This window comes from Mesocricetus auratus, unplaced genomic scaffold, assembly GCF_017639785.1.
Source record: "Mesocricetus auratus isolate SY011 unplaced genomic scaffold, BCM_Maur_2.0 Super-Scaffold_100053, whole genome shotgun sequence".
Lineage (NCBI taxonomy): Eukaryota > Metazoa > Chordata > Mammalia > Rodentia > Cricetidae > Mesocricetus > Mesocricetus auratus.
Genome location: NW_024429230.1, coordinates 387,687 through 413,639, shown reverse-complemented (window position 1 = coordinate 413,639; position 25,953 = coordinate 387,687). Strand labels below are relative to the sequence as shown.

General features: G+C 51.2%; 1 protein-coding gene and 1 long non-coding RNA gene across 2 annotated transcripts in view; one reads left to right on the top strand and one right to left on the bottom strand.

Annotated features, from left to right (window-relative positions):
* Positions 1 to 9,579, top strand: part of Kcnk5 (potassium two pore domain channel subfamily K member 5) — a 43,554-nt gene extending 33,975 nt beyond the window's left edge. Inside the window, exons 2-5 of the mRNA XM_005083569.4 lie at positions 2,433 to 2,544; positions 3,781 to 3,947; positions 4,108 to 4,276; positions 7,069 to 9,579. Coding sequence (XP_005083626.1) covers positions 2,433 to 2,544; positions 3,781 to 3,947; positions 4,108 to 4,276; positions 7,069 to 7,940 — 1,320 coding nt within the window. The 3' untranslated portion in view covers positions 7,941 to 9,579. The remainder of the gene's footprint in view (positions 1 to 2,432; positions 2,545 to 3,780; positions 3,948 to 4,107; positions 4,277 to 7,068) is intronic.
* LOC110343439 lies at positions 8,997 to 19,393 on the bottom strand. The gene is made up of 4 exons (XR_005873291.1): positions 19,344 to 19,393; positions 10,850 to 10,981; positions 9,391 to 9,518; positions 8,997 to 9,235 (listed from the first exon to the last, which is right to left on the bottom strand). It is a non-coding gene; the product is annotated as an uncharacterized LOC110343439 (long non-coding RNA).
* Between the last annotated feature and the right edge of the window lie 6,560 nt (positions 19,394 to 25,953).

The following is a 25,953-nucleotide window of genomic DNA, read 5'->3' as shown; positions in this document are numbered from 1 at the left end:
ATTGATTTGTTTGTTTTGGTTTTTTGTTTGTTTGAGACAGGGTCTCATTGTATAACTCTAACTGGCCTGAAACTTGCTATGTAGACCAGGCTGGTCTCAAACTCTGATCCATCTCCCTCTATCTCCTGAGTGCTGGGATGGAAGCCATGGACCACTACACCCCCCTGTTATTTATCTAAATTTATTTTTATGAGTTTTAATTACATGTATATGTGTGCATTTGGGTATGTGGAAATGCATGAAGGTGCCCATGGAAGCCAAACACACTGATCTCCCTGAATGTGGTGTCACAGGCAGTTGTGAGCAGCCCGGTGTGGGAGGCTGGGAATCGAACCTGAGCCACCCCTCCTGCTCCTTGCTTATTTGTTTTTGAGACAGAGCCTCGACCATAGGCTGACTTTAAACTCCGAGTGCGGATGGCAAGCGTGCCACCCGGGGTCTCACACGTGCGAGGCGAGCACTCTGGTCAGTCACGTGCTCCTTGCACACTCTGTCTGCTTCACTTCAAGCTGTGCGGTTTAAGATTGCCACCTAAGATAACAGGTTGGGGCTGAGATGGTTCTGCCTTTTCTCCCATCTGTTTAATGTCAACACAGGGCTCTAGAATTTCTTCATCCATTCTCTTGCTCCAGATAGAGATTTTTAAAGGCTAAATTGGGTACTGAAGCGTGTTTTGGTACCAGAGCTATCCTAGCAGGTGTGAGACCTGGGTTCGATCCCCCAGAATTGAAGAACAAACCTGTTGGATGTTTGTTGGATGGTCCTGCAGGTCTGTTAGCATCTAAGAGTCGTGGATTGCGTAGACCTGGGTGTCCTGGAGAAGGTCAGGGCGAGACCCCCGTTTTTCCCCGTCTCCTGGTCTTGGGAGGCAGTGGGAGGTAGAGCAGCAAGCGGCCTGTGGTCGGATGGGGTGTCGGGCAGGCATGTCATCATGGAAAATTCTTCGCCAAGCACGCAGATCCACTTACACAGCCTCTGCTGCTTCTGCAAGCTGTGCATTCCTTCGGAACCATCCATGCGTTCCCTCCTTCCCTCCAAACCTCAGTCATGCTTCGGGCGGCTTAGAAATGATGGCCTCCCCAACTCTCCTTTGTTTCCATGCCTCGCTCTGTTCCCCGCTGTCCTTGGCTTGGATTTCATAGGAAAGTTGGCTGAATTTCTGGCCTCTTAGTCTGATGGGTCACCCTGGGGCTGACCTTGAATGACAGAACTTAACCACCACCACCACCCCTGCCCAGAGTTAGAGCCTCTTACGGGCTCTTTGGTACAGGATGCGGCTACTGATACAGCTCGGGTGATTGGTGAGCTGAGTGGTGGGCAGAGCTGACGTTTGGGGGGAGGTAGGTATGTGGGACAGGGTCTGGTGCTTTTCCTGGAGGAGATGATGCCTGCCCTGGGGCCTCCTACCTGTTGGAAACTGGGGGCTGGTTATACAGTTTTGATCACCTTCAAGGGCACTCACCACCTGCTTATCTGTCCTTGCCCCAACAGCTGCTTAGCCCAGGACAGGGAGAGGAGAAGGTCCAGAGAAGGGGGTCTGTCCAGAGGAGGGCACCTGAGCGTTCTCAGAGTGGGAAAGGATGCTTAGGGGGTTTACCTATCCTCAAGGACAAGGACACCCCCGTATCCTTGTCCTCAAGAAGATACTGAGCCGAACTCAGTGACCAGGGGATATGGTTGGAGGTTCCTTCCCAGGCCATAGAGGACTTAGGTGTAGGGGACTTCCGAGGTAACTGCATCGCGTCTGAGCCTTAGCGAGGTGGAACAATCAGTCCCTGGACCAGCACCACCTGGGAACCCTTTGGAAAAGCCTTCTCCCCAGCAACCTGCGATGCAAGCTTTCTCAGCTCTGGGTGATTTGGGAACACGGTTCTGTCAAATTTTGGAGCCAGGTGCCTGGTTCCTATTCCTCCCTAGCTATGTGGACCTGAATAGCTTGTTCAGCTTCCCTGGTTCTCTCTTTAAGATGTTTCAGCTGTATAATAAAGACACTGCTAGTCACCTTGATATTATAATGGTTAAGTGAAGATACTCTGAGGTGTGTCATTGCTGTTGGTGTTGGTTGGGGGCAGGGTCTCAGATACCCAGGCTGGCTTCAAAGGATGATCTTGACCCTGATCATTCCCTTTTCGTTTTTCAAGACAGGGTCTCTTTGTGAAGCCCTGGCTGTGCTGGAACTCACTCTGTAGACCAGGCTGGCCTTGAACTCAGAGACCCGCCTGCCTCTGCCTCCTGAGTGCTGGGATTAGAGGCGTAAGCCGCCTCTTCAGTGTTGTCATTGAAAGTGTGCCACGGTGCTAGGTTTATGTCATGCTGGGAACAGAGCTCAGACTGCACATGCATGCTATGCAAGGGGGCCATTGCCATTGAGCTACGTCTCTGTTGCCCAGAGACCGTCTCAGCCCTGACCTTCCCTCTGCTTCTCTTTCTAGGTGGTGTCTGATGCTGCAGATCAGGGTGTGGCCATTACAGGGAACCAAACTTTTAACAACTGGAACTGGCCTAATGCGATGATTTTCGCAGCCACGGTCATCACTACCATCGGTGAGTCTCCTTAGTCCTCCAGAATACCCACGTCCACGCCCTCATGCCTCAGAACTCTGTAGGAGTCAGGCTTTGGTGACTGAATCCATGTTGGCCACCAAGTCATACACACAGTTTTACCATGGCCTTCCAATCAGGACCTGATTTGGACTCTGTTTTATTATTTCTGCATGTGTGTGTGTGTGTGTGGTGTTTGTATTTGTGTGGGCACACATGGATGGGGGGGTGTCCAATGTTGAATCCGTGTCTTTGCTCTCTACTTTATATACCGAGGCATGGTCTCTACCAAACCAGAAGTTCACCATTTTGGCTAGTCCAGCTAGTGCATTTGCTCCCGGGATCCCGTGTCTTTGCCATCCTTGTGCTTGAGAAGCAGGCACCACACCCACCCAGCCTTTACACGGATTCCAAGATTCTGAATTCCAACGGGTCTCAGGAATATTGGCATGGGCTGATGGCTAGCACCACACGGGTTAGGTAGACTGCTTACTGGAAGTCGGTGGCTTAAAGCAGTTAGTGTCTTCTACCTTTGGGGGCTTGGCTGGGTTCAGCCGACAGTTCTCGTGTGGGCTCTCCAGCACATGGTAACCAAACAGTGGCTGCGCCCCCTCTAACCCTAACACCCCCCCACCCCCACCCCCCACCCCCCGGCCTGGAGTCCAGACGGCTCCTCCCACCTACTGCTTGAGGTTTGATGCTGACAGCTGGCCGAGGCTGACCGCACAGGGCCTCTGCGTGTGGCTCTGCAGCTGGGCTCTGGGAAGGAAGAGTCTCAAGTCATGAAGGCAGGAAGTGGCCCTGGGCTTTTCCAGCCTCACCTGCCTGTGTCATTTCTGCCCCTCTGGCCAACCAAGTACCGGCACTCAAATTCAGAGACCCCGCCTTGACACGAGCATTTGCATAGGGGCAGAGGAAGTAGGAGTCTATTCTTCATACTGCTTCTGAGTATCTACTCAGTGGGGGCAGGGCATCTGTCTCATTTGCATAACAATGCCAAGTGGACCAGTGAAGTGCCAAATCATGATGGACCTAGTGCCCGCCCACAGGGAGCTCCCAATATAATGGAGAGGTCAGCCCTTGCTGTAGAAATGGTTGTATAAATGAGCAGGGCCAGAGCATGACCAAGGGAACACGTGTGTGTGTGTGTGTGTGTGTGTGTGTGTGTGTGTGTGTGTGTTGTGGCTCTATAATCTTGGCTACGAGGCGTCCCTTGCTTGATTCTTTGTCTTCCTGCAGGTTATGGCAACGTGGCCCCCAAGACCCCAGCTGGGCGCCTCTTCTGTGTCTTCTATGGTCTGTTCGGGGTACCGCTGTGCCTGACGTGGATCAGCGCCCTGGGCAAGTTCTTCGGGGGACGTGCCAAGAGGCTGGGCCAGTTTCTTACCAGGAGAGGAGTGAGCCTGGTATGTCCCAAACCCTAGATACAGAGATAAGGGGTGGGAGGGGCCTTCAGGGGAGGAGAGATGTTAGCACTGATGGTGCCTTGTCCTGCTGGGGCTCTGTCCTGCCGGGGCTCTGTCCCTTCCCACGGGTGACCAACTCGCTTTCCCACCACTCCACCAGCGGAAGGCTCAGATCACATGCACGGCCATCTTCATCGTGTGGGGTGTCCTGGTCCACCTGGTGATCCCTCCCTTTGTGTTCATGGTGACGGAAGAATGGAACTACATCGAGGGCCTCTACTATTCCTTCATCACCATCTCCACCATTGGCTTTGGGGACTTTGTGGCCGGTGAGTCCCGCCTCCTTCCCCTGACCTCTGCCTCATCACCTGACCTTTGGGCACCTGAGCCTGATGAGTGTCCTCTTGGTTGTTAGTCTTTTATCATTCTCCCCATCTCTCTCCTGCCACCACCCCACACCAAACTCACCCTCTTACCTGCGGAATTTGAGCATTTTCCAGAGCTCTAGACACACACACACACACACACACACACACACACACACACACACAGCTGAGCCAGGGTGGCTCCTAGACAAGGGAGGCCTTCTCCCCCAACTTCCTCCCCCCAAGCCCTACACTCCTCCTCCTCTGCTTAATCCGCACAGGCAATGAAGAGGTTCTTTGTCCCCTTTGTGTGAGGACTGCGCCTGTCCCAGACACCCATGCTTAGTGCCTTGTGCCTTGTGGCCTGCACAGTTTCCTGGTTCCTAATTTTCTTGAAATCCTTTTGAACCAGTATCTGTCTGTGCCCTCCCTGTTGACCTCCACCTCTGCTCCCAGAGGTCACTGCGCCAGCTGCGTTGCCCAGAGGGGCAGGTGGAGGTCACGCCTCTGCCCCTGTTTGTGTGGAATGCTGTGAGGGGGCAGCCGAGTGGGTAGAGGGAACGGGACGCTCTCTCTACGGTGAACACTCCTGACCTGGCTTCCTGGGCCCTGCCTACTGTCTGGACATCAATTTAGAGACACAACCCTACCATTGTTTTGTTCCAGAGGCCCAGAGCCTGCTGGGTACCCTTTAGCCATACTTCTGGGGTCCAATGAGACTCCATACCCGTCCTCCCGTCTTGGGTGCCTGTAACGCTAGCTGCACAGTTGAATCCCCTTCAGTTCCTGGGTGCTCAGGGTAGAAATCGCCTATGTGAGGCCGTGACTTCATCGTTACCATTATCCAACTCCGCTTGTGCTCAGGAGCCCTGTGCAAGCCTGACTACAGAGCCGGGCACCACCCCAGGCAGGGAAGCAGGCCTAGTCAGGGATGGAGGTTGTCTCTTCCGGGCCCTTCCCTCGAGTCACCTCCCGTCTGGGAAGGCTGGGAAGGCAGGGTGAAGATCAAGGTAGCGAATACGAAGTCACGAAGCCTGTCTGTGAAAGTTGCATTCATTTATTTCTGTGTAGGGAGGCGTACGGTATGTATGGAGGTCAGGAACAGTTCCCATGGGCTGGTTCTCTCCCCTTCTACCATGGTGTCCTGGGGACCAAACTCAGGTCCTTAGGCAAGCACCGCTACCCACTGAGCTGTGTCCCTGATCATGGAGGGAATCGTAACTATTCTAGAAGGGAGGAGAACCTCTAGAGCTGTGAGTTGAAGGTGGGAAAGACTTTGCAGAGCCATTGTCACAGAGGAGCGTGCTGAACGGTGGAGCCATCCAGGCCAGTCAAAGAGCTGCCCTGAAGAGGGCAGAGACAGGGAGGCAGACTCCGCCTTGGAGGAGGGTAAAGACAGTTTAGAGTGGTTCTTGCCAGGTCACTGCTTCCTAGGTCGCCCTGACCCAAGTACCAGCATCGTTCATAGTAAATCAGTTAGTCCCTCCCCGGTGCCGAGGCTGCAGCACCCCCATGTCCAGTCTCCATTCCAGTCTTAACTGAGCTGTGACGCGCTCACTGGCTTCGAGGAGCAAAGAATGAACAGGAGGGCGCATACTCAGGAGATGGTTATTTAACTCCGGGAGCCCCTTTAACTAACGCCCTCAGAGGGCGCATACTCACGGATGGTTATTTAACTCCGGGAGCCCCTTTAACTAACGCCCTCAGAGGGTGCATACTCAGGAGATGGTTATTTAACTCCGGGAGCCCCTTTAACTAACACCCCTCGGAGGGTGCATACTCACGGATGGTTATTTAACTCTGGGAGCCCCTTTAACTAACGCCCTCAGAGGGTGCATACTCACGGATGGTTATTTAACTCCGGGAGCCCCTTTAACTAACGCCCCTCAACCGGTAAGTGGCCTCGATTCTGACTTTGTGCAGTTGGAGAAACTGAGGCTCAGAGATGGGCTGGGCTGGAGCTGCAGTCCTTCAGGAAGAAGATGGGTGAGGTGGTCTGGGCTTGGTTCATGTGTCTCACAGATGTGTAGAGTCACCCTCCGCTGTCATTTGCTAAGAAGCCACCCAACCTTGGGTTTTTAAGACAGAATCTCATTAACCTAGAGCCCATCTATTTTACTAGCTGATTGGCCAGTAAGCCTCAGGGCCCCGGCTATCTTAAACTCTGGGATTATAGCTGTGTTCCATATACCTGGCCTGTGGGTTCTCTAAAACAATAAGTAAACAGTTTTGTTTTGTTTTGTTTTGTTTTTTCGAGACAGGGTTTCTTTGTAGCTTTGGAGGCTGTCCTAGAACTCACTTTGTAGACCAGGCTGGCCTTGAACTCACAGAGATCCGCCTGCCTCTGCCTCCCGAGTGCTAGGATTAAAGGTGTGCGCCACCAACGCCCGGCTTTTTTTTGTTGTTGTTGTTGTTTTTAATGTGCAGGGGTTTTTTTTTTGCCTGCATGTATGTCTGTGTGTCTGATGCCTTCAGAGGTCAGAAAGGGTGACAGAGCCCCTGAAACTAGAGTGACAGCTGTTGTAAGCAGCCCTGTTGATGCTGGGAATCGAGCGTGAGAGCCAGCGCTCTCTGCTGTGGAGCCAACCCTGCAGCCCTTATGTGGGTTCCGATGCTGGAGCTCAGGTTCCATCTTAGAGGTGCCTCCTCCTGGGCTGTCTCCCCGGGTCCCTTCTTGGACACTGCGCTCTGCGTGGTTTGCTCAGGCAAAGCACAGTGTCGGCCTCTGCTGACCTCTGAGCGTCCTGTCTCCACAGGTGTGAACCCCAGTGCCAACTACCACGCCCTGTACCGCTACTTTGTGGAGCTCTGGATCTACCTGGGGCTGGCCTGGCTGTCCCTCTTTGTCAACTGGAAGGTGAGCATGTTTGTAGAAGTGCACAAAGCCATTAAGAAGAGGCGGCGGCGGCGAAAGGAATCCTTCGAGAGCTCCCCACACTCCCGGAAGGCTCTGCAGATGACTGGCGGTGCAGCCTCCAAAGATGTCAACATCTTCAGCTTCCTGTCCAAAAAGGAGGAGACCTACAATGACCTCATCAAACAGATTGGGAAGAAGGCAATGAAGACAAGTGGGGGTGGGGAGAGGGTCCCAGGACCTGGGCATGGGCTGGGTGCTCAAGGGGATGGACTGTCTAACATCCCCGCATCCCTGGTGCCTTTGGTGGTCTATTCCAAGACTCGAGTGCCCAGCCTGGAAGAGGTATCTCAGACTCTAAGGAGCAAGGGGCATGTGTCCAGGCCGCTTGGTGCCGAAGCTGAGGCACAGGCCCCCAAAGATGGCTACCCAACCTCCGAAGTGTTTGTTAACCAGCTGGACCGTATCAGTGAGGAGGGCGAGCCGTGGGAAGCCCTGGACTACCATCCGCTCATCTTGCAAAATGCCAACATCCCCTTTGAAAATGAGGAAACCGGCCTCTCGGATGAGGAGACCTCCAAGTCTTCCGTGGAGGACAACTTAGCCTCCAAGGAGCAGCCTCAACAGAGGCCTGTGGCTGAGGCGCCCTTGAGCGCGGGTGAATTCCCGTCCTCAGATGAGTCCACCTTCACCAGCACCGAGTCAGAGCTCTCGGTGCCGTATGAGCAGCTGATGAATGAGTACAACAAGACCAACAGCCCCCGAGGCACGTGAGGAGGGCCTGGCTCCCCGCCTGCTCTCCAGAGGCTTCTGCCCCTCACCGGGGTTATCCTGTGATGGCCAGACCCCTGGAAGTGAGATGGGGAGCCAGGGACCTGCTTTTCCTTCTGTCCTCTCCAGCCGGTTGCTTCCATGGGATGTGAAGTCTACCCAGGACAGGCCTCCGTGCTAAGGCCCCCATGGGGAGGCTGCTGTCCTGGGCCTGCCTGGCAGGTATGTCTGCTGACTCGAGGCATGTAGGCCCCAGCACCCACTCACCCTGGAGGGCCTGTGTCTGCTGCTTAAGTCTTCCCCCATTGTTCGGTTGATTGTCACACGGTTTTCTGAGGCCAGGAGCTTCGGCCAAGTTCACCAGTATTAATGGGCACCTCCTGTGTGCCCGGAACTGAGCTAGGCATTTGGAAAAGGAGCTTGTGAGACCCAGGGTTGTCGTGTAGGAGTTCTCAAGTGTTCTGGGGAGGCACAAGTATGATGGGGTTCGGGGCACCTCAGGACCCATCTGCCCATCCATTCATCACTCTGCCCAGCAAGCCCTTTACTGCAAACCTCAGGGCAGGGGCTGGAGAAGCTGGGGGTGGGGGGGTAGTCCTTTGTGTATCCCAAGGCTTTCTGTTCCCTGGAAGTTCAGGGGAAAGATGGGTAGCTATGGGAACCAGGACTCTGGCATGGTCAGGGTGCTCAACATGAGGTACAGGCCTCTTAGCCCCTGCCTGATGGAAGTCCCAGCCCCAACCTGGGCATCCACACTCGCAACCCACCATCTCATTCCCTGGGGATCCCTCACTGCCCCTCCCCCTCCCGCCTCTCTTAGCAGGGCCTATGGGGTGAGGCCAAGCTGTTCTTGGCTTATAGAACTGTGAATTGAGCTCCCCCCCCCCGCCAGCCGCTGTTTGGTGGTGATGTGTACAGGTGCCAGTGGGCATGCGTGTGTGCATTTGGGCTGGGGAGAAAAGAAAATGTGAATCTTACTGGACCAGATGTTCCTGGTGAGGTCTGGGAACGAGCTGCTGCAATTAAGTCCTTGATGCTCAACCTCCAGCCAGCCCGCTCTGGCCTAAATGGTTTTTATTATTAATATTTTTTAATGGATCATTCTTTTTATACCCAGAATCTGTCGTTGGCTTCAGAGCCGACAAAGAACAGGGTTTCTACAAGTGGAATGGATGTCTGTAGAGGGCGCTCTGCTGTCCTCCCAACTCAGCTTGTCCTTTGTGGTAGTGTCAGCCGAGGCCTCACGCAGAGCTGGGGGGAGCCGGGCGGGGACGCCGCTGCAGAGATCACTGGGTGTGCTGGGTAGGAGACGGGAGTTCCCAGTTCAGCTGATAACCTTCCCCAGCTCCTTCCCTTGCTGTGTACATTCTGCCAAGGGGCATATAGGGCCAGAGCCCCCCCCCCCCAACACACACACACACACATTGAGACAGTGAGAGGTGTGTGTCCATACCTCACCATCCTCTAAGCGGTTGTAGAGGCCACGCGGGCCTCAGGGTGGAGGAACAGCCTGTCTCCTGTGAGAAGTGTCCCGAGCTGAATGTCCTGGAGCTACGCTGACCACACTGTGTGCATGTACTGCTGGTGAAAGCAGATGTAACTTATTTTAACATTTTTACAATAAAACACAAGAACCAGCCCACTTGCTGCGTGGTGTGTGGGGCTGGGGGCGGGGATGGGCAAGGGGACCTGGGACAGGCTGATGTCGGTGGGGCAGAATTGCTGTTGAGATCAAGAAAGAGAACTCCAACAAGAGCCTTCAGGAGCCGGCAAACAAGATGTCCTTCTCACTTATCTGATGCTCACACAAAAGTCTGCCCCAGAGCAATCTGAGGAAAAGTTATTGGCTTACGCACTTCCAGGCCGCAGTCCGTCAAGAGAAGCTAGGGCAAGAACCTGGAGGCAGGAGCCATGAAAGAACATTTGCTGGCCTGGGATTTATGCCTCATTACAGGCATGCTTAGCTGGGTTTCTTGAGCGGCCCAGGACCACCTAGGGATGGCTCTACCCACAGTGGGTTGAACCCTCCTTCATGGATTATAGTCAAGGCAGTCTCCCACAGCTGTGCCCACAGGACAGCCTGAGCTAGGCAACCCCTCAATGGAGGTTCTCCTTTCAGACAGTGTCAAGTTGACATTTAAGGCTAATCAGGACAGGTAGGATGGCGGTGGCCAAGTCTGCCCCTCACTAGCTTCCAGATACCTCTCTATAGACTTTACACCTAGCAAAGCATAGAGGAAAAGCTCTCACCTTGCAATGGTTCTATCCTAGAAGTGAGTGGAGCAGGGAGCAGACAGGTGTCTGAGGCACAAACTTGTGCAAACATTAGTAAGAGTGGGGAGGTTGGCTTTGAACCCAGGCAGCACAGTTCCTGGCCGTCCACAGCCATCCTGGTGGGTTGAGAAAATGGCTAGTGGGTTTGTGGTGGGTCTGACATCATTGGAAGAGCCTCCATCACCAGCTGGGTGAATCAGGACTTTTCCCCACTCGAGGAGTCTGGAAACAGCATGTACTGGGCATGGGCACCCTGGTTTTGTGTGTGTGTGTGTGTGTGTGTGTGTGTGTGTGTGTGTGTGTGTGTACCTGGAGAGATTACTCACAGGTAGAAACACTTGCCAAGTGGCCCTGACAGCAGTTTTTGATTCCCAGAGTACACTTAAAAAGCAAAATGAGGTGACGAGTCTAATCCCAGCCCCAGCATCCCTCGAGTGCGATGGAGAGTCGGCTAGAAGCTCCTAGGCACAGTGGTGAAGTAGGTTTTAACTCCAGCACTCAGAGGCAGAGGCAGGCGGACCTCTGAGTTCCAAGTCCAGCATGGTCTACAGAGTGAGATGCAGAATAGCCAAGGCTTCACAGAGAAACCTTGAACAAACAAGCAAGAAAAAAAATGTGCCTGGTATGGTGCCTCCTACCTGTAATCTCAGTGCTCCTGAGGCCAAAGCAGGGGCATCCAGGAATGAACATCTTTGACCAGGACGTGGTCCCCTGATGCAGAAACTGCAGCACTTTAACCCATGGAGCCGTCTTCCCAGCCACTGCCATCTCTATAAGGAACATGTACTGTTGAATTGGGAATGCTTCCTGTCTGCCTGTCCATCCCCACACACACACGCACATGCCCTCAGATGTGTAGGTCCAGTGCTTTCTGCTTTGACTTTGACCTTAAGATAACAGCATCATAAACACCAACAGCCTTTATTTAGCACAAGGTTGCTTCACAAACTCCTCTGACAGTTGCCACTTAAAACAGCATCACCCTGCCCCAGCAGCGCCAGTCACTAGAGTGGGGACTCAGGGAGTGGCGTTCAGGGCCACAGCTGAAGCAGACACGCTGCAGGTTATCAACATAACTGAAGAGGGTCAGGCTGTGGTCTTACTGTGGCCAAACTTAACCTGGAGCTTTCTAAACAAGTAGGAAAGGCTGAAGAGCAGCTACAACAGAGCCCTGAGATGCCCAGCTTCCCGAGTGGTCATGGACCGAGGAAGGGTGTACTGCAGGGGTGAGGGCTAGGGGCGGGGGCACCACAGTGAGCTGGCCTGAGGCTCAGAAGTCACTGGACACTCTGGCAGGGACTGCCCTCTTTGAAGCCACTGGATTATCCATAGCCTGGGCCAGTGTTGCAGATGAGTGAGATCAACAGAGAGGTGGAAATCCATGGGGTCTCTCCTACTCCAGCAGGCTGCCCCTCCCAGCAGGGCCCCGATGCCTCCAGAAGCTTTCCTGCCCTAGCGTAAGACAGCTCCCTTCTCTCCATCAGAATTGCTGCGCTTACTGCTCGGTAGCCACTGTTAACTGGGCACCTGCTCTGTGCCCGGCAGCCACTGTTAACTGGGCACCTGCTCTGTGCTGGGTGAGGAACAAGCACTTCTGGTGCTGCTAGGTGGACAGGCAAATGGCCCCCTGCATCCAGGGAGTTGGCAGTGGTGCAGGCCAATTTTCAGAGTGTGTGATAGGCATTGATACTCGTTCGTTTTAGTTGTTCCTAGTTGGTTTTATTTCCCCCTCTCTTAGATTTATTTTCTAACTTTAAATTAGGTGTGTGTCTTGTGTTCGTATATGCATATGAGTGCAAGCCTTTGAAGAGGCCAGAAGAGGGCATCATGTCCCTTGGAGCTGCAGTCGCATGCGGCTGTGAGTTGCCTGATGTGGGTGCTGGGAATTGAGCTCAGGTCCTCCAGAAGAGCAGTACATGTTCTTAACTGCTGAGCCGTCTCTCTAGCTCCTGAACTTGCGTGTGTGTGTGTGTGTGTGTGTGTGTGTGTGTGTGTGTGTGTGTGTACTTTGAAAATCCCATGCATGCATCCAACATATTATTTTGCTTACATTTACTCTATTTTACTCCAGGAATATAACCTTATTCCTACCCCTAACTTTGTCTGGATTCATTTCTCATCCCCTCCCAACTTCATATCCTCATTTACAACAACAACCTATTGAGTGCAATCTGTGCACATGGGTGGGGGGCCACCCCCTGGAGCACAGTGGGCCTACCAGGGCCACACTTCTCAAGCACATTGACTCTGCTTCCCCTGCAGTCAGCAGTTGTCAATAGCTCCTCAGTTAGGGGTGGGGCCTGGTGAGCCCCTCCCCCACCCATGCTGGACCGTTGACTGGGTTGATCGTGCGTGGGTCTTATGCGGGCAGTCACGTTGCTGAGTTCATGCATGCAGTGGTCCTGTCGTGTCGACAAAGCAGTTTGAACCAGTTCTCTCTGACCTCTGACTCTTGAGATCTTTCTGCCCCCTCTTCCACAATGTTCCTTGAGCCGTGGGGTTGGAGCTACAGATGCTCATTTGTGGCTGTGCACCCCACAGGCGCTTGTTCCCTGCCCTTGAGTGGTTGTGAGTCTTCGCACTGCGTTAGAAAGCTTTAAGACCGCTTTTATCTACGCCTTTTAAGCCTAACGTATTATTAACTTCATTTTACAAATGAAGAAGCTGAAGAAAGTAATTTTCCCCAAGTTCAAATAGCTATGAGGTGGCAGAAAACACCTGCCCAGGCTTGCATTCCTGTCCCTTACACCACCCTCTGGCAGTTCCTAATCTGATAAGGAAGACAGACATTCAAAATCTGTTGGAGGTGGCTGGCTCTGACCTTCAAGGAGTCTGCAATCTGAGGGACTGGGGAGGCCAGAAATGGCAAAACCAGCACCTCTGTCCCAGCTGTCTCTCTGCCTTCCTGTGAGACCCCAGAAGAGTCATCGTGCCAGGGTGCAGGAGAAAACGCCTGCTTAGGTGTCACCTCCTCCTGGAAAAAACCCTGCCAAGGGCAGGGATTGCTTGGGGGAATTTCTGAAACCTAGGGCAGAGTCTGGGGCGGCAGTGGGCAAGTCGGGAAGATTGCCCCAAGACCAGTCTCGGGCAAAGACAACCTCTCTTCGAGGGACCCCAAGGTTTGGTCTCAACCCTGCCCAAGCACTCTCCGTGTTTGAATAGCAAACATTTATTTGGTATTTGGGGAGGAGGCAGCCCCATTGTCCTTGTAGGAGTCACAGAACAAGGTACAGGACACAGACATCTTTCATTATGTGTGTTCTGGGGGATCAAACTCAGGGAATCAGGCTTGACAGCAAGTGCCTTTACGTGCCGAGCTGTCTTGCTGGCCCCAGAGTCCCAACTTTGAAACCCAGGTCTAGCTAGTCTATGAATCTCCAGACTGTTCATGTTATTCATGGCCCCCCTCTTCACCCGCCTTTTCTTCCGTGGGGTTGTCGACTGTAGACTTCCCATAGCCACTAGTTAGCCCTCCCTGGTCTGGGCTGGGTGTCTTTGCCTGTGCTGCGGCTGTGTCCCCTCAGGGAACCACCTCTGCTCAAACTGCTGAGTCCTCTTCAAGTTCCCGGTCTCCTTCTCTCGTGCCCTCTCCCCGGGCAGAAGGCACTCACTTTGGACAGCAAGGAATGGGTTTTCTCATGTACGCATTCCCACCGGGGCCTGGCTACGTGGAGGTGGGCACTGCCTTCTGGTGTTTGGAAAATTCAGGGTGAATGTCCCCCAAGCTCCACCCTTATCATCGGCAGCTCTGTCGCTCTGATCATGGGGCAGAGGCCAAAGCAGGGCCAAAGCTTGTTCCACGAGGGCGAGTCCCAACAAAGCCAGCTGGATGAACCTGAGGGACCTCGGGGCAGGCTGAGGTGGCCTGATGAGTCACCTCATCTCATGCCAAGTCACCTGAATAGAGGGTGGGACGGGGACAGGGCATACCTGACTTCTCCCCACCCGAGAGCACGGCTGCTCCAAGCCTCCCCTTGGCATCTTCACTTCCTGGTGTTTCCAGATGATGGTAACAGAGTTCCCGTGCCCCCCAGTTCCAGTGTGTCCCCAGCCATGCTCAACCGTGTCCTGCCTCCTGGCTGACAAAGCCTTTCACACCCATCCCAGTGTGGGATTGCTCAAGGAGCCAGGCAGACAGGAGCATAGCTTCACACCTGACTGAAGGGCCTTTTGCACAGGAGGAAACCTGGTGCCTCGGTTTGGGCCCAGGAGGGCGAGGCCTCAGGCAAGATCTGGGGGATGGTCAGAAGTAACAGAAATGGAGACGGGGTGATAATGGAGGCAACAGAGGTATACTTTTAAAAATATATATTATGCCGGGTGTTGGTGGCGCACGCCTTTAATCCCAGCACTCGGTAGGCAGAGGCAGGTGGATCTCTGTGAGTGTGAGACCAGCCTGGTCTACAAGAGCAAGTTCCAGGACAGCCTCCAAAGCCACAGAGAAACCCTGTCTCGAAAAACCAAAAAAAAAAAGAAAAAAAAAAAAAGAAGAAGTAACAGAAATGGAGATGGGTGATAATGGAGGCAATAGAGGTATACTTTTAAAAATATATATTATATTTCAGCTCAGTAGTGCTGGCCCATGCCTTTAATCCCAGCACTCAGGAGGCAGAGGCAGAGGCAGGTGGATCTCTGAGATCGAGGTCAGCATGGTCTAGAAGAGTGAGTTCCAGTGTCTCAAACAGCAAAAAGCTGAAACAAAAGAAAAAATTTAAGTTTGACGTATGTGCCCCCCCCCCGTGTGGGGGGGGAGTGTGGGTGTGTGGGGGGGGTATGTGTGGGTGGTCAGAGGAGGATGTTGGAGTCCCTGGAGCTGGAGTCCCAGGTGGTTGTGAACTGCTCAGCGTGGTACTAGAAACAGAACTCAGAACCTCTCCAAGGGCTCTAAACTGCTGAGCCTGTCCAGTCTGGAGATGCACATTTGAACCAGTCACACCGGGTGGGGCCAGAGCTCCACCCTGCTGGGGCACCTCTGTGAAGGGGCAGTAGGACATACCCCTCGGGCTGATCTCTCTGGATGAGGGCTTCTTTCTTCCACTTTCAGTGAAGGATGGGGGCAGGCTTACTGGCCAGAAGCCTCAGACAAGCATCTTCCCCTCCTAACTCCTCAGCAGCAAGAACCGGCTACTTCCCCAACAAAAGCAGCCCCCTTGGATGTGGCTGACTTTTACTTGCTTGTTTCTTTTGCAGTTCTGGGAAGAGAAACTCTTTAAACTGAACTCCATCTCCAGCCTACCTGGGCTGTTTTGGTCTATAAGACAGGTGATTTCTGCCACTTTTGGACGTATGTTAGGAAGGTATGACACATCTGTGCTTGGGCAGGGGGAGGTGATGACAATTTAAGAAATCCAAGCACCCTAAGACCCAAGCAATGAAGAAACCAACTCTAACGATGTGTCAAGAGGACCGGCCAAGCTGAGAAAACATCTTGAATATCCCAGCCCTAGGTGATGTCACAAGGAACCTAGCCAGCCAGTCTATAAATTGCAGAATTATGAGCAATAAATGATGGTCTGCGTTTTAGTTTGTTTTGTGTTGCTATAACAAAATACCTGAGATAGAGTACTTTATAAAATAAAGAGCTTTATTCACCACAGTGCTGGGAATCTCAGAGCATAGTAATGACATGGGCTTCAGGGTGGCTAGCATCACATGATTAGAAGGAGGGGGCGTGGAGAGGGAGAGGGAGACAGAGAGAGAGAGGGAGAGAGAGAGAGGGAGAGAGAGGGAGGGAGGGAGGGAGGAAGGAGAGAGAGAGGAGAGAGAGACAGACAGACAGTGAGAGAGAGGGAGGGAGCAGAGAGAGAGAGAGAGAGAGAGAGAGAGAGAGAGAGAGAGAGAGAGAGAGAGAGCAAGAAAGGCGATTGTTTTTGGAACAGGGTCTCTAGCCAAGGCTGGCCTTGAATTCCCTATGTAGCAAAGAGTGACCTTGAACCACTGATTCTCCTGCCTCTACCTCCCTCCCATGAGCTACCACAGCCAGTTTATAGGGCATCTGGATTGGACCCCACATGTTAGGTGGGTTCTGCCAACTGAACTACATCCCCAGATCCGGATGCAGTTGTTTTTACTCTTTGTCCTTTGTGGGGCCCACCACCCAGCTCCCAAACAAATCACACAGAGTCTTATTCTTTCTAACAAATGCTGGCCTTAGCTTGGCTTGCTTCTGGCCAGCTTTTCTTAAATTCCCCCGTCTACTCTTGCCTCTGGGCTTGTATCTTTATTTTATAAATCCTTCTTTACTTCTGCAGCTTGCTGTGTAGCTGGGTGGCTGGTCCCTGATGTCCTCCTCTCCTCTTCTCACTCCTTGATCTTCTCCTTCTCTCCTCCTATTATCCTCTCTGCCTGCCAGCCCCGCCTATCCTTTCTCCTGCCTAGCTATTGGCCATTCAGCCCTTTATTAGACCAATCAGGTGTTTTAGACAGCCAAAGTAACACAGCTTCACAGAGTTAAACAAATGCCACATTAAAGAATGCAACACATCTTTGCATCATTAAACAAATAAATGTCCCACAGAATAAACAAATGTAACCTATGTTTAATATTCTACAACAAGCCGGGCGTTGGTGGTGCATACCTTTAATCCCAGCACTCGGGAGGCAGAGGCAGGCGGATCTCTGTGAGTTCGAGGCCAGCCTGGTCTACAAAGTGAGTTCCAGGACAGCCCCCAAAACAATACAGAGAAACCCTGTCTCGAAAAACCAAAAAAAAAATATTCTACAACACCCTGAATTTGACTTTAATAGTCTGCCCTTAGGGTAACCAATCCATGCTCACAAAATAGGCACGCGTTCCTTTCAAGGATGGTGCCCCCAAAGATCTAGTCACCATCACTAGATCCCATCTCTTAAAGGTTCTATCTATCGCTGTCAATATAGTCACAATAGGGACCAAGCCTCCAGCTCACCTTTGGCAGACAAACTGTAGAGTAGTCGTTAGTTTGGGGGATGGCTTGTTACACAGAAAGAAATAACTGAAACACTTGTTGGGCTTATCCCAAGCAAGTGGCTGTCTGCTGGGCTATGGGGAAAGTTGTGAGGTAGACATGTCGAGACACACCCCACAGCTATAGGAACATGTGAAGTGGTGAGGTTGGGGGCTGAAGAGATGGCTGGGACGGCTCAGCGGCTGAGCATACTGGGGGTAGCAGAGGACCAGGTTCTGTTCCCAGCATCCACGGGATGGCTCAGAGTCACCTGCAACTCCAGTTCCAGGGGATCTGATTTCCTCTCTGGCCTTCAAGGGCTCCTTCAAACAGATGGTGACATGAACTCAGGAAACACACACACACACACACACACACACACACACACACACACACCTAGCTTCTGGGGCCAGATTCTGGGTACACTTGAAAACTCTATCCTTGGACACAAATGTCATTCGCAACCAATTTCTTATCCTCAGGATGCTAAAGACCCTCTGTTTTCAGGTCTCTAGACCTCGTGCTATCTGTAAAATGTGTTGGAAGGTCTGGAGTCTGACTATTCAGATAGGTGGTCTTTCTTTCTTTCTTTCTTTCTTTCTTTCTTTCTTTCTTTCTTTCTTTCATCCTTTTCCTTCCTTCCTTCCTTCCTTCCTTCCTTCCTTCCTTCCTTCCTTCCTTTTTGAGACTCTGTGTTGTCTCCACTATCCTGGAACTTGCTCTGTAGACCAGGTTGGCTTCAATCTCAGATCCACCTGCCTCTGCCTCCCAAACTCGTGAGTGCTGGAATTAAAGGTTTGCACCACCATCACCTGGCCAGCCAGGTGATCTTAATAGCCATTTTAACACGTATAAAGATGCCCTACTGCGTTTATGAATTATCTTAGGCAGTGTTCTATTGTTGTGAAGAGACACCATGACCATGGCAACTCTTAGGAGAACATTTCATTGGGACTGGCTTACAATTTCAGAGGTGTAGTCCAATATTATCGTGGTAGGGAGCATGGTGGCACTCAGGTAAATATGGCGCTGGAGAAGTAGCTGAGAGTTCTACATTCAGGCGGCAGGAAAAGACAAACAGTGGGACCTGGCTTTGGCTTATGAAACCTCTAAGCCTATCCCCAGTGACACACCTCCAACAAGGATGAGCCTCCTAACCCTTTCAAATAGTGTCACTCCCTGATGATCAACCATTCAAATATGGGAGCCTATGGGAGGCATTCTTACTCAAACCCCACGGTGACGCTACCTTGCTGGCAGCAATGAAGACATTCCAAAGTGATACTTGCCAGTGACTATTGAAACAACAGTCCCCAAGAAATTAAAATTTTATCGGGAATTTTATGCTAGAAGAAGGAACAGATCGGTGCTAACTGGACAAAACAGTTGTCTCAAGGGAAGGGATTTACAACCATGGTTCAGGGAGATCTGAGAACGGACAACGAAAATGGATAGCACTGTACCTAAGTCAGAGCTAGTCAATGCTGCAGTTAACTCCTGCCTCCTATTTAAACCCAAACTTCATGACAGGATGGGAAAAAAAGGCTTGGTGGGCAGATGGGCATCACCAGATCTTCTTGTTTTTCTTCCCAATGAATAAAACTGCCTTTCTTTTCTTCTACTTTTCACTATTATTTTGTTTAGCTGGTCTAATGGGGGTAAGAGGCTGTGCCTCGGTTGTTAGAGCTGCCGAGGCCCAGGCTCTGACTCCAACAACTGTAGGAACAACTACATCCAGGCACTGACGACTGTTTATGAACCTGATCTCCTTTAATCACCCAGCACACTGTATAAGGCTGGCATTGCCACCCTCAATTGAGAACTGAGACTCAGAAAGCCACAAAGGGATAGGCACTTGAGGACGCCAAGTTTGTAGTATGGGCTACTCTCCAAGCCTGCTGGGGGCACATCTCACCACCCCGAGAAGGGTGGCCGGAGACTGTCACCACACCCCAGATAGTGCGCAAGACCACTGGCGTGGAACCGGCAGCCCAGCCCTGTTAAAGGAAGCTTTTTCTTTGCTAGCTGCTTTGGTATATCCCCCGCCAGTCGCCTGGGCTCTGCCTGGTTCTAGATCCGCATGAGTCCCAAATAAACACACAGGAGGTTATATTAATTATGAAGCTGTTGGCCTTGTTCGTCTCTTACTGGCTAGCTCTGCCTTAAGTAATTACCCCATAATTGTTAATCTAAGTATGTCTCTTACCGGAGAATAGTTCCCGGTGTCCTACTCCCATGGCGTCACATGTTGACTCTCCTGTGTTTCTCCTACCCAGAATCCTCCTGGATTCCTAGCCCCACCTATCTAGATTCCTATTGGCCAGACAGTGCTTTATTAGCATAAGACTTCCCCAACCCAGCCCAGCACAGCCCTGGCTGCTCAAGCATCATGGGTGGCTGTAGGAGCGAGGACCTTAACCTTACTTGTAAGAACATCAGCTCAAGAGGGGCAGTGCTTTAATCCCAGCACTCAGGAGACGGAGGCGGGCAGATCTCTGTGAGTTCAAGACCAGCCTGGTCTACAGAGCAAGTTCCAGAACAGCCTCCAAAACAATACAGAAAAACCCTGTCTCAAAAACAAAACAAAAAAGGGGGCGGGGACATTGGACTCAGCAATGTGCACTGTCTGTCCCAGCACTGGGCAGGTAGAGTCAGGTAAGATCCCTCAGGCTTGATGGCCAGCCACCCCTCAATCCTGTGGTGGAATTTTGTAATTCATGAGCTCCAGGCTCAGTAGGAGATCCCCTCTCAAAAAATGGAGACTTGACTCAGCTGTTAAGAGCACTTCCCGATCTTCCAGAGGACCCAAGTTCAGTTCCCAGAACCCATGTTTAGTGGTTCAGGATTGCCTGGCTGTAACTCCAACCCTAAGGGGATCTGACACTTCTGGTCTCTGTGGGCAAGTGGGTGCACAAACTCGTGTGCACACACTCACACACTCACACATACACACTCACTCACACACTCTCACATACACACACTCTCACACACACACACACACACTCACACAATCACCGTAGGGGTTTTCTGGGCTCTGACTTAGAAAGGTCTTGATCAGGAGCAATGAGTAAAAGCTCAGAAATACCCAAGGCCTGAGAACACGGGCCTGGAGAGCTCAGAGGTCAGGGCTGTGGTGTTTCCCACACCCCTGCCAAGCCCTCCTGCCTGTTTCCGGTCTGCACTGACATGGTGTTTACCTCTCCAGTCTCTGATTCCTTCACCTGCAGCTCTGGTCAGCTGAGCTGCTCCATCAGGATTGTTGACATCACGCACCGCATCGCAGATGACTGTGTTTGTTGGGTCTCAGGGAGGTTGCCTAGGACACCTGATGCTGGTGACTGAGGAGGAAGGACAGTGCCTGTCTCTCTAGCCACTCAGTTCTCTGTGCTCAACAGTTCACTCTGGGGAAAGGTTCTAGCTCCGGGGCGGGAGGGGCGTGGGGGCATGGGGGGCTGGGGTCAACTTGTGCTGGCTCATGGGAGCCAAGTGGCTTGCTTTTCAGACTTTTACAAGCCAGCGGTCAAACTAACCACTTAAAGAAAACAATGACAGCGGAACAAAACAAAATTACACCGCAGGATTGAGAGGAAGCTCAGACGGTAGGATCAGAGCTTGATCCCTAGCATCCCCATGAAAAGAAAACCAGGTGTGGTGGCTCATTCTTATAGTTCCAGGACAGGAAAATGGAAACTCCTGAGATCTCTGGCCACTCAGCCCGGCCTAATGGATGAGTTCCATGCCAGTGAGAGACCATGTCTCAAATATCAAGGTAGCTAGCCTGTGAAGGATGACACCTTAGTGCTTGCATGTGCGTGCGTGTAACACACATTACACACACACAGAAACATATTACAAAAAATACTACCAGAAATGAGCATGGGGAGTCATCTCAGCATTGGGAAGCTGAGGGAGAAAGTTATATCCCATGTGTGTGTGTGTGTATATGTGTGTATGTATATATATATGTAATATATATGTATGTGTGTACATATGTATGTATGTATATATTGTGTATGTATATATGTGTGTGAATATATGTGTGTATGTGTATATTTGTGTGTGTGTTTATGTGTGTGTGTGTGATAAAATCAAGACCATCCTAGTCTATATGTATCAAGATCCTGTCTCAAAAAACTAAGTCAAGCCAAAACAATACAGAGAAACCCTGTCTCGTAAAACCAAAAAAAAAAAAAAACTAAGTCGAATTATACAAATATGTAATTAAGCTGCCCCAGCTGCCTCTCCTTCATCAGGCTCAATTACTGCTGTGATAGACAAAAGGCAGGCCACATCCCTGTGCTCCCTGATGAGTCCAGGGAGGATGCTGTGGTTAGCATCCAACAGCTGGATCACAAAGGATTTCATTGTTTGGAGCACTTGGTACCCGTGGCTGTGGTATGACAGGGGATCCCACACGTGTTGACGGCCCTAGGCAGACACGGTTACAGCAGAAGGCCAGGCTCGTCAGCCCCACCCTGAACGCTCCAGGTCCGTCCCACCTGACCCAGGATAGTACCTCCAGCTGTGGCAGCGGCATTCTGTGCGCGCCCTCCTGCCATGCCTGTGAATCCGGAGTCACACGCAAAGCTCTGCCCAGACTGGGTTCTTAGAGAATTTTCTTGTGCAAAAACCATTGAGGATGCGTAAATAAATCTAGAGTGGCATAGTACAACCAGAGGCCTGGGGAAAAGGTCTCTTTTACTTTCTTTACCAGAGCATGCAAATACACCTGTGTACATCTGTCTGTCTGCCTGTCGGTGTCTATAGTGGGAGGTGGGGGTGGAGAGAAATTGGAATTACAGACTGGGGTGGGTTGAGAGGAAGTGGCCCCCAAAGGGAGTGGCATTCTTAGGAGGTGTGGCCTTGTTGGAAGAAGCATGTCACTGTGGAGGCAGGCTTTAATGCCTCAGGTAGCCTGAGCCACACCGAGAATCTCGGATCACTCCCTGTTGCCTTCTGATCAAGATGTAGCCATCACCAAGTCTGCCTTCACACTGCCTTGTTTTGCCATGATGATAATTCTCTGAAAGTGTAAGTCACCCAATTAACTGTTTTCCTTTTTAGAGTTGCCGTGGTCACGGTGACTCTTCACAGCATTAGACACCCCAGGTCTTTACATTTGTTTATTTGCGTATGTGGGAGGCAACACAAATGCCACACAGATGAATGGCGGTCAGAGGACAGCGGGATGACTCAAGTCATCAGGCTTGGCGGCAAGTTGCCTGGATCTGCTAAGCCCTTCTGACAGCCCGCAGACTCTTGGGTTTTTAATAACTCATTGGAAGTGCTCTGTTGTAGTTTTTTTTGTTTTTGTTTTTGTTTTTGTTTTTTTTGAGACAGGGTTTCTCTGTGGCTTTGGAGGCTGTCCTGGAACTCGCTTGGTAGTCCAGGCTGGTCTCGAACTTACAGAGATCTTCCTGCCTCTGCCTCCCCAGTGCTGGGATTAAAGGCGTGCACCACCAACACCCGGCTCCGTTTTAGTTTTGATTTCCCAAGAAGCAGATGCCATGGTGGGGCTACACCAGAATGAATCAGAAGTGACTCTGGTATGTCGCTGTTTGATAGCAGGCATTGCAGGCTGAACTCACAAGCCCGCGGGAGCATCCTAGAATGCTGCGCAGACGAAGGAAGGCAAATAGCCCTGGCTGCTGTGCTGTCTTCCAGGCGCAGGACGCCAAGGGGGTCCCAAGCCTGGGCTTTTCTCCCTCCCTTGGTGCATTCAGTCCCTTGCTGACAGTCACCAATGGCCTGGGCACAAGCTTGGGGGTGGGTTTGAGGGACTCTGACCAGTAGCTGGAGACCTCCGGGGAGTGTTTTAATACCCACTGAGTTATAGGGGAGCAGAAAGCATGGAAGGGCTTAGGGAGGTGGTTCAGTAAAGTGTTTGCCACGCACACAAGAGGACCTAATGTACCCAAAGGTCTTGCCCGGCAGGGAATACCGCAAATTTGTCATCGTAAAGAACCCTGGTGCAGGTTTCAGTCTTCTGTCATTGAAATTGCTCAGCTTAAGAGTGGATGTTTACCTATTGCAGATGTTGACAAGTTGGTCTCAAAGGTCTCACTCAACCACGTGATCTCGAGTTTCCACAGTGGGAGGGGAGGGGGGTATTTTAAGATTGTTTTGCTCCTTCTTGGCACTCAGTGCCCCAAGCCTGACACTTGGCAAGGAAGCCTGTACCCCTAGGGACAGCTGTGGAGCAGCACAGCAAACAAAGGTACCAGACAGTTCCTGCTGCCCCCTTTCCACCTGGGCACACGCACATCCCACAGAGGGAGAGTGGCAGGGCTGCCGAACAATGGAAGCCGTGAGTCATGAGGGAAGGCCGGATGGCGTTTCTCCAGCAAGGCTCCCTCTAGCCGCCGCCGGAGGAGCTGACGCAGGCCGCTGACGGGTGGTCACTGGAATAACCACTGGTTCCCAGTCTTGTCCTGTGTGGCCTGGACTTTCTTTTTTATCTTTTTAAATCAACTTTTATTTTTAGCAAAGTGATAGACATAAGCATTTTCAAAAAGTCAATTTATTCGACACAAAGGGAAATAGCAATTGCTTTTCTCACCTTTCCCAAACGCCAGTCCCAGGGGCCCCCCCTTTATGCTTTCAAGGTTTCTTTCTTCTTCCTCGTTCCCCCTTCTTCCTTTTCTAAGCAGCATCTAGCTTCTGTAACAATTTCCCACGATCATTTCTAAAATATTTATTTAATGTGTACACGGGTGCCCGAATGCAGGTATGTACATTATGTGCTTTCAGGTACCCATAGAGCCCCAAAGAGGACATCAGGTCCACCTGGAACTGTAGTTGCAGGCAGTTGTGATGTGGGTGTTTGGAACTGAACCCCAGACTTTTGCAAGAGCAGTGAGTGCTCTTGATGACTGAGCCCTCTCTCCAGCCTTTCCTGCCGTTTTCTCTTGTTACTCTAGTTGGTAGATTCTCTTCCTGTAACAAGACCCGCTGTAGCTCAGTGGTAGAGCACCTGCTTACCTAGTGTTTGTGAAGCTCTGGGTTCATTTCCCGACACTAGAAACACAACCACTTTCCAACTGGATTTAAGGCCCACTCAACAAGATGAGATTCAACCTAGCACCATTCTAGAGCTGACAAATAGTAGTTTGGCATTGGCAGGCAACCTTGGCAGGTTGGAGCTAAGGGGCATCACAAAACCACACCATGCAAAAGAGCTCACATGGGAGGTTTATTGTGGGGAGGAGGTGTATTGGGAGGCAGCTTCTGAGGGCAGAAGGAAAGGGAGCGATTGGCTGTTGCTGCTGACATGGCCTGCTAGGTCCCCTAGAGCAGGTTGGTGTAAATGTCTGAATGCTAACCCTGAACATACTGTGGTCATTCTGCTAAATGAATATAATACTACGCCAACTCCTAATGCCCCATCATTATAGCCATAGATTAAGGCATTTCTCAGTTCTCATCTGAGAAGCTTCTCTTTGCAGTAGATGGTGACTGACACAATGAGCCACAACGGCCCTAGGAGCAGAGCATAAAGCCTGCAGGATGCTCAGCCCCCAATAAAACGTGTGTGCATCCCCTCCTCCAGACGCAGAGATCACTGCAGAAGGGGGGGGGGTGCAAGAGCCAGAGGCGGTGGACAACAAGAAAACTGTTCTGGAGACAATAGCACAGAGGCACCCGGAAGCACAGCAGTTGTGATGGCGTGCTCAAAGCCAGTGCAAGTTCAAGACTGACCCCAGCATGGAGAAGGGAACTGGCCACAAAATCTCACCCTTCGACAAGGAGTTGTTGGCAATGCTTAGTTTCTGGGAAAGGAAGGATCAGTTTTCTCCCAAGAGTGTAGCCCCTGGTAAGCTGGCCATGCTCCAGTACCATACTGGTACATGCTCCATACGTACGAGGATATTTGGGTTAGCACATATTGACACTGATGGGAGGAAAAGACACAAACGGGTGAGGTGAGAAGTCAAGGGGTGGATCTGGGAAGGGGTGGCAGAAGGAGAGTAAATATGAACAAAGCTTATTGTACACAACTCTTAAGAGCAATTAAAACGTTTAAACAGAAGGAAACACAAGGAGGGCTGGCGACATGGCTAAGTAAAGGTTCTGTTGACAAGTCTGATGACCTAAGCTCATTCAATTGCCAGGACCCACAGGAAGGGAGTAGAGACCTGACTGCTACAAGCTGCCATGTGATCTATACAAGCACACACACACACACACACACACACACACACACACACACACACTGGTGTGCATACACTCTTACTCTAGCACACAGCACATAAAATAAATTACAGTATAATAAAAAATACAAACAAAATAAAGCAGAACAAAACCAAGAAGTAGCCCAATTCTATACCCAATATATACACTCATAACTTTAGTCAGATGTTGATTTATAGTTAGATCATAATTCAGTGTTTACATTATTATGAATATGCATATTATAAAAAAGCATGGAGTTACACTCTCTTCCTTCTTCCAGGACATTTTCTTCTCCCTGTTTTTTCTAGCTGCTTGGATCTGTATGTTCCTACTACTCATTCACTCCCCAAGTCCTGCTGGAATTGGTTGTAAAGCTCTCAGAATGGTTATCTATCAGTCCTGTTCATTTTTTCCATGTAAACATCTCTTCTAGCCTCTATGATCTTTCTGCTCTTAGCTGGATGGTTGGTCTCTGTGTCTGTTTTGTTCCAAAGCACTCCAGAACATCCCTTCACCATTCACCGGGAATTCCCTTTGTCTTTCTTCCATTATAGCCTGTTTTCAGAGCTCAATATTTTTGTCTTCCTTCCTTCCTTCCTTCCTTTCTCTCTTCCTTCCTTCCTTCCTTCCTTTCTTTCTGTCTT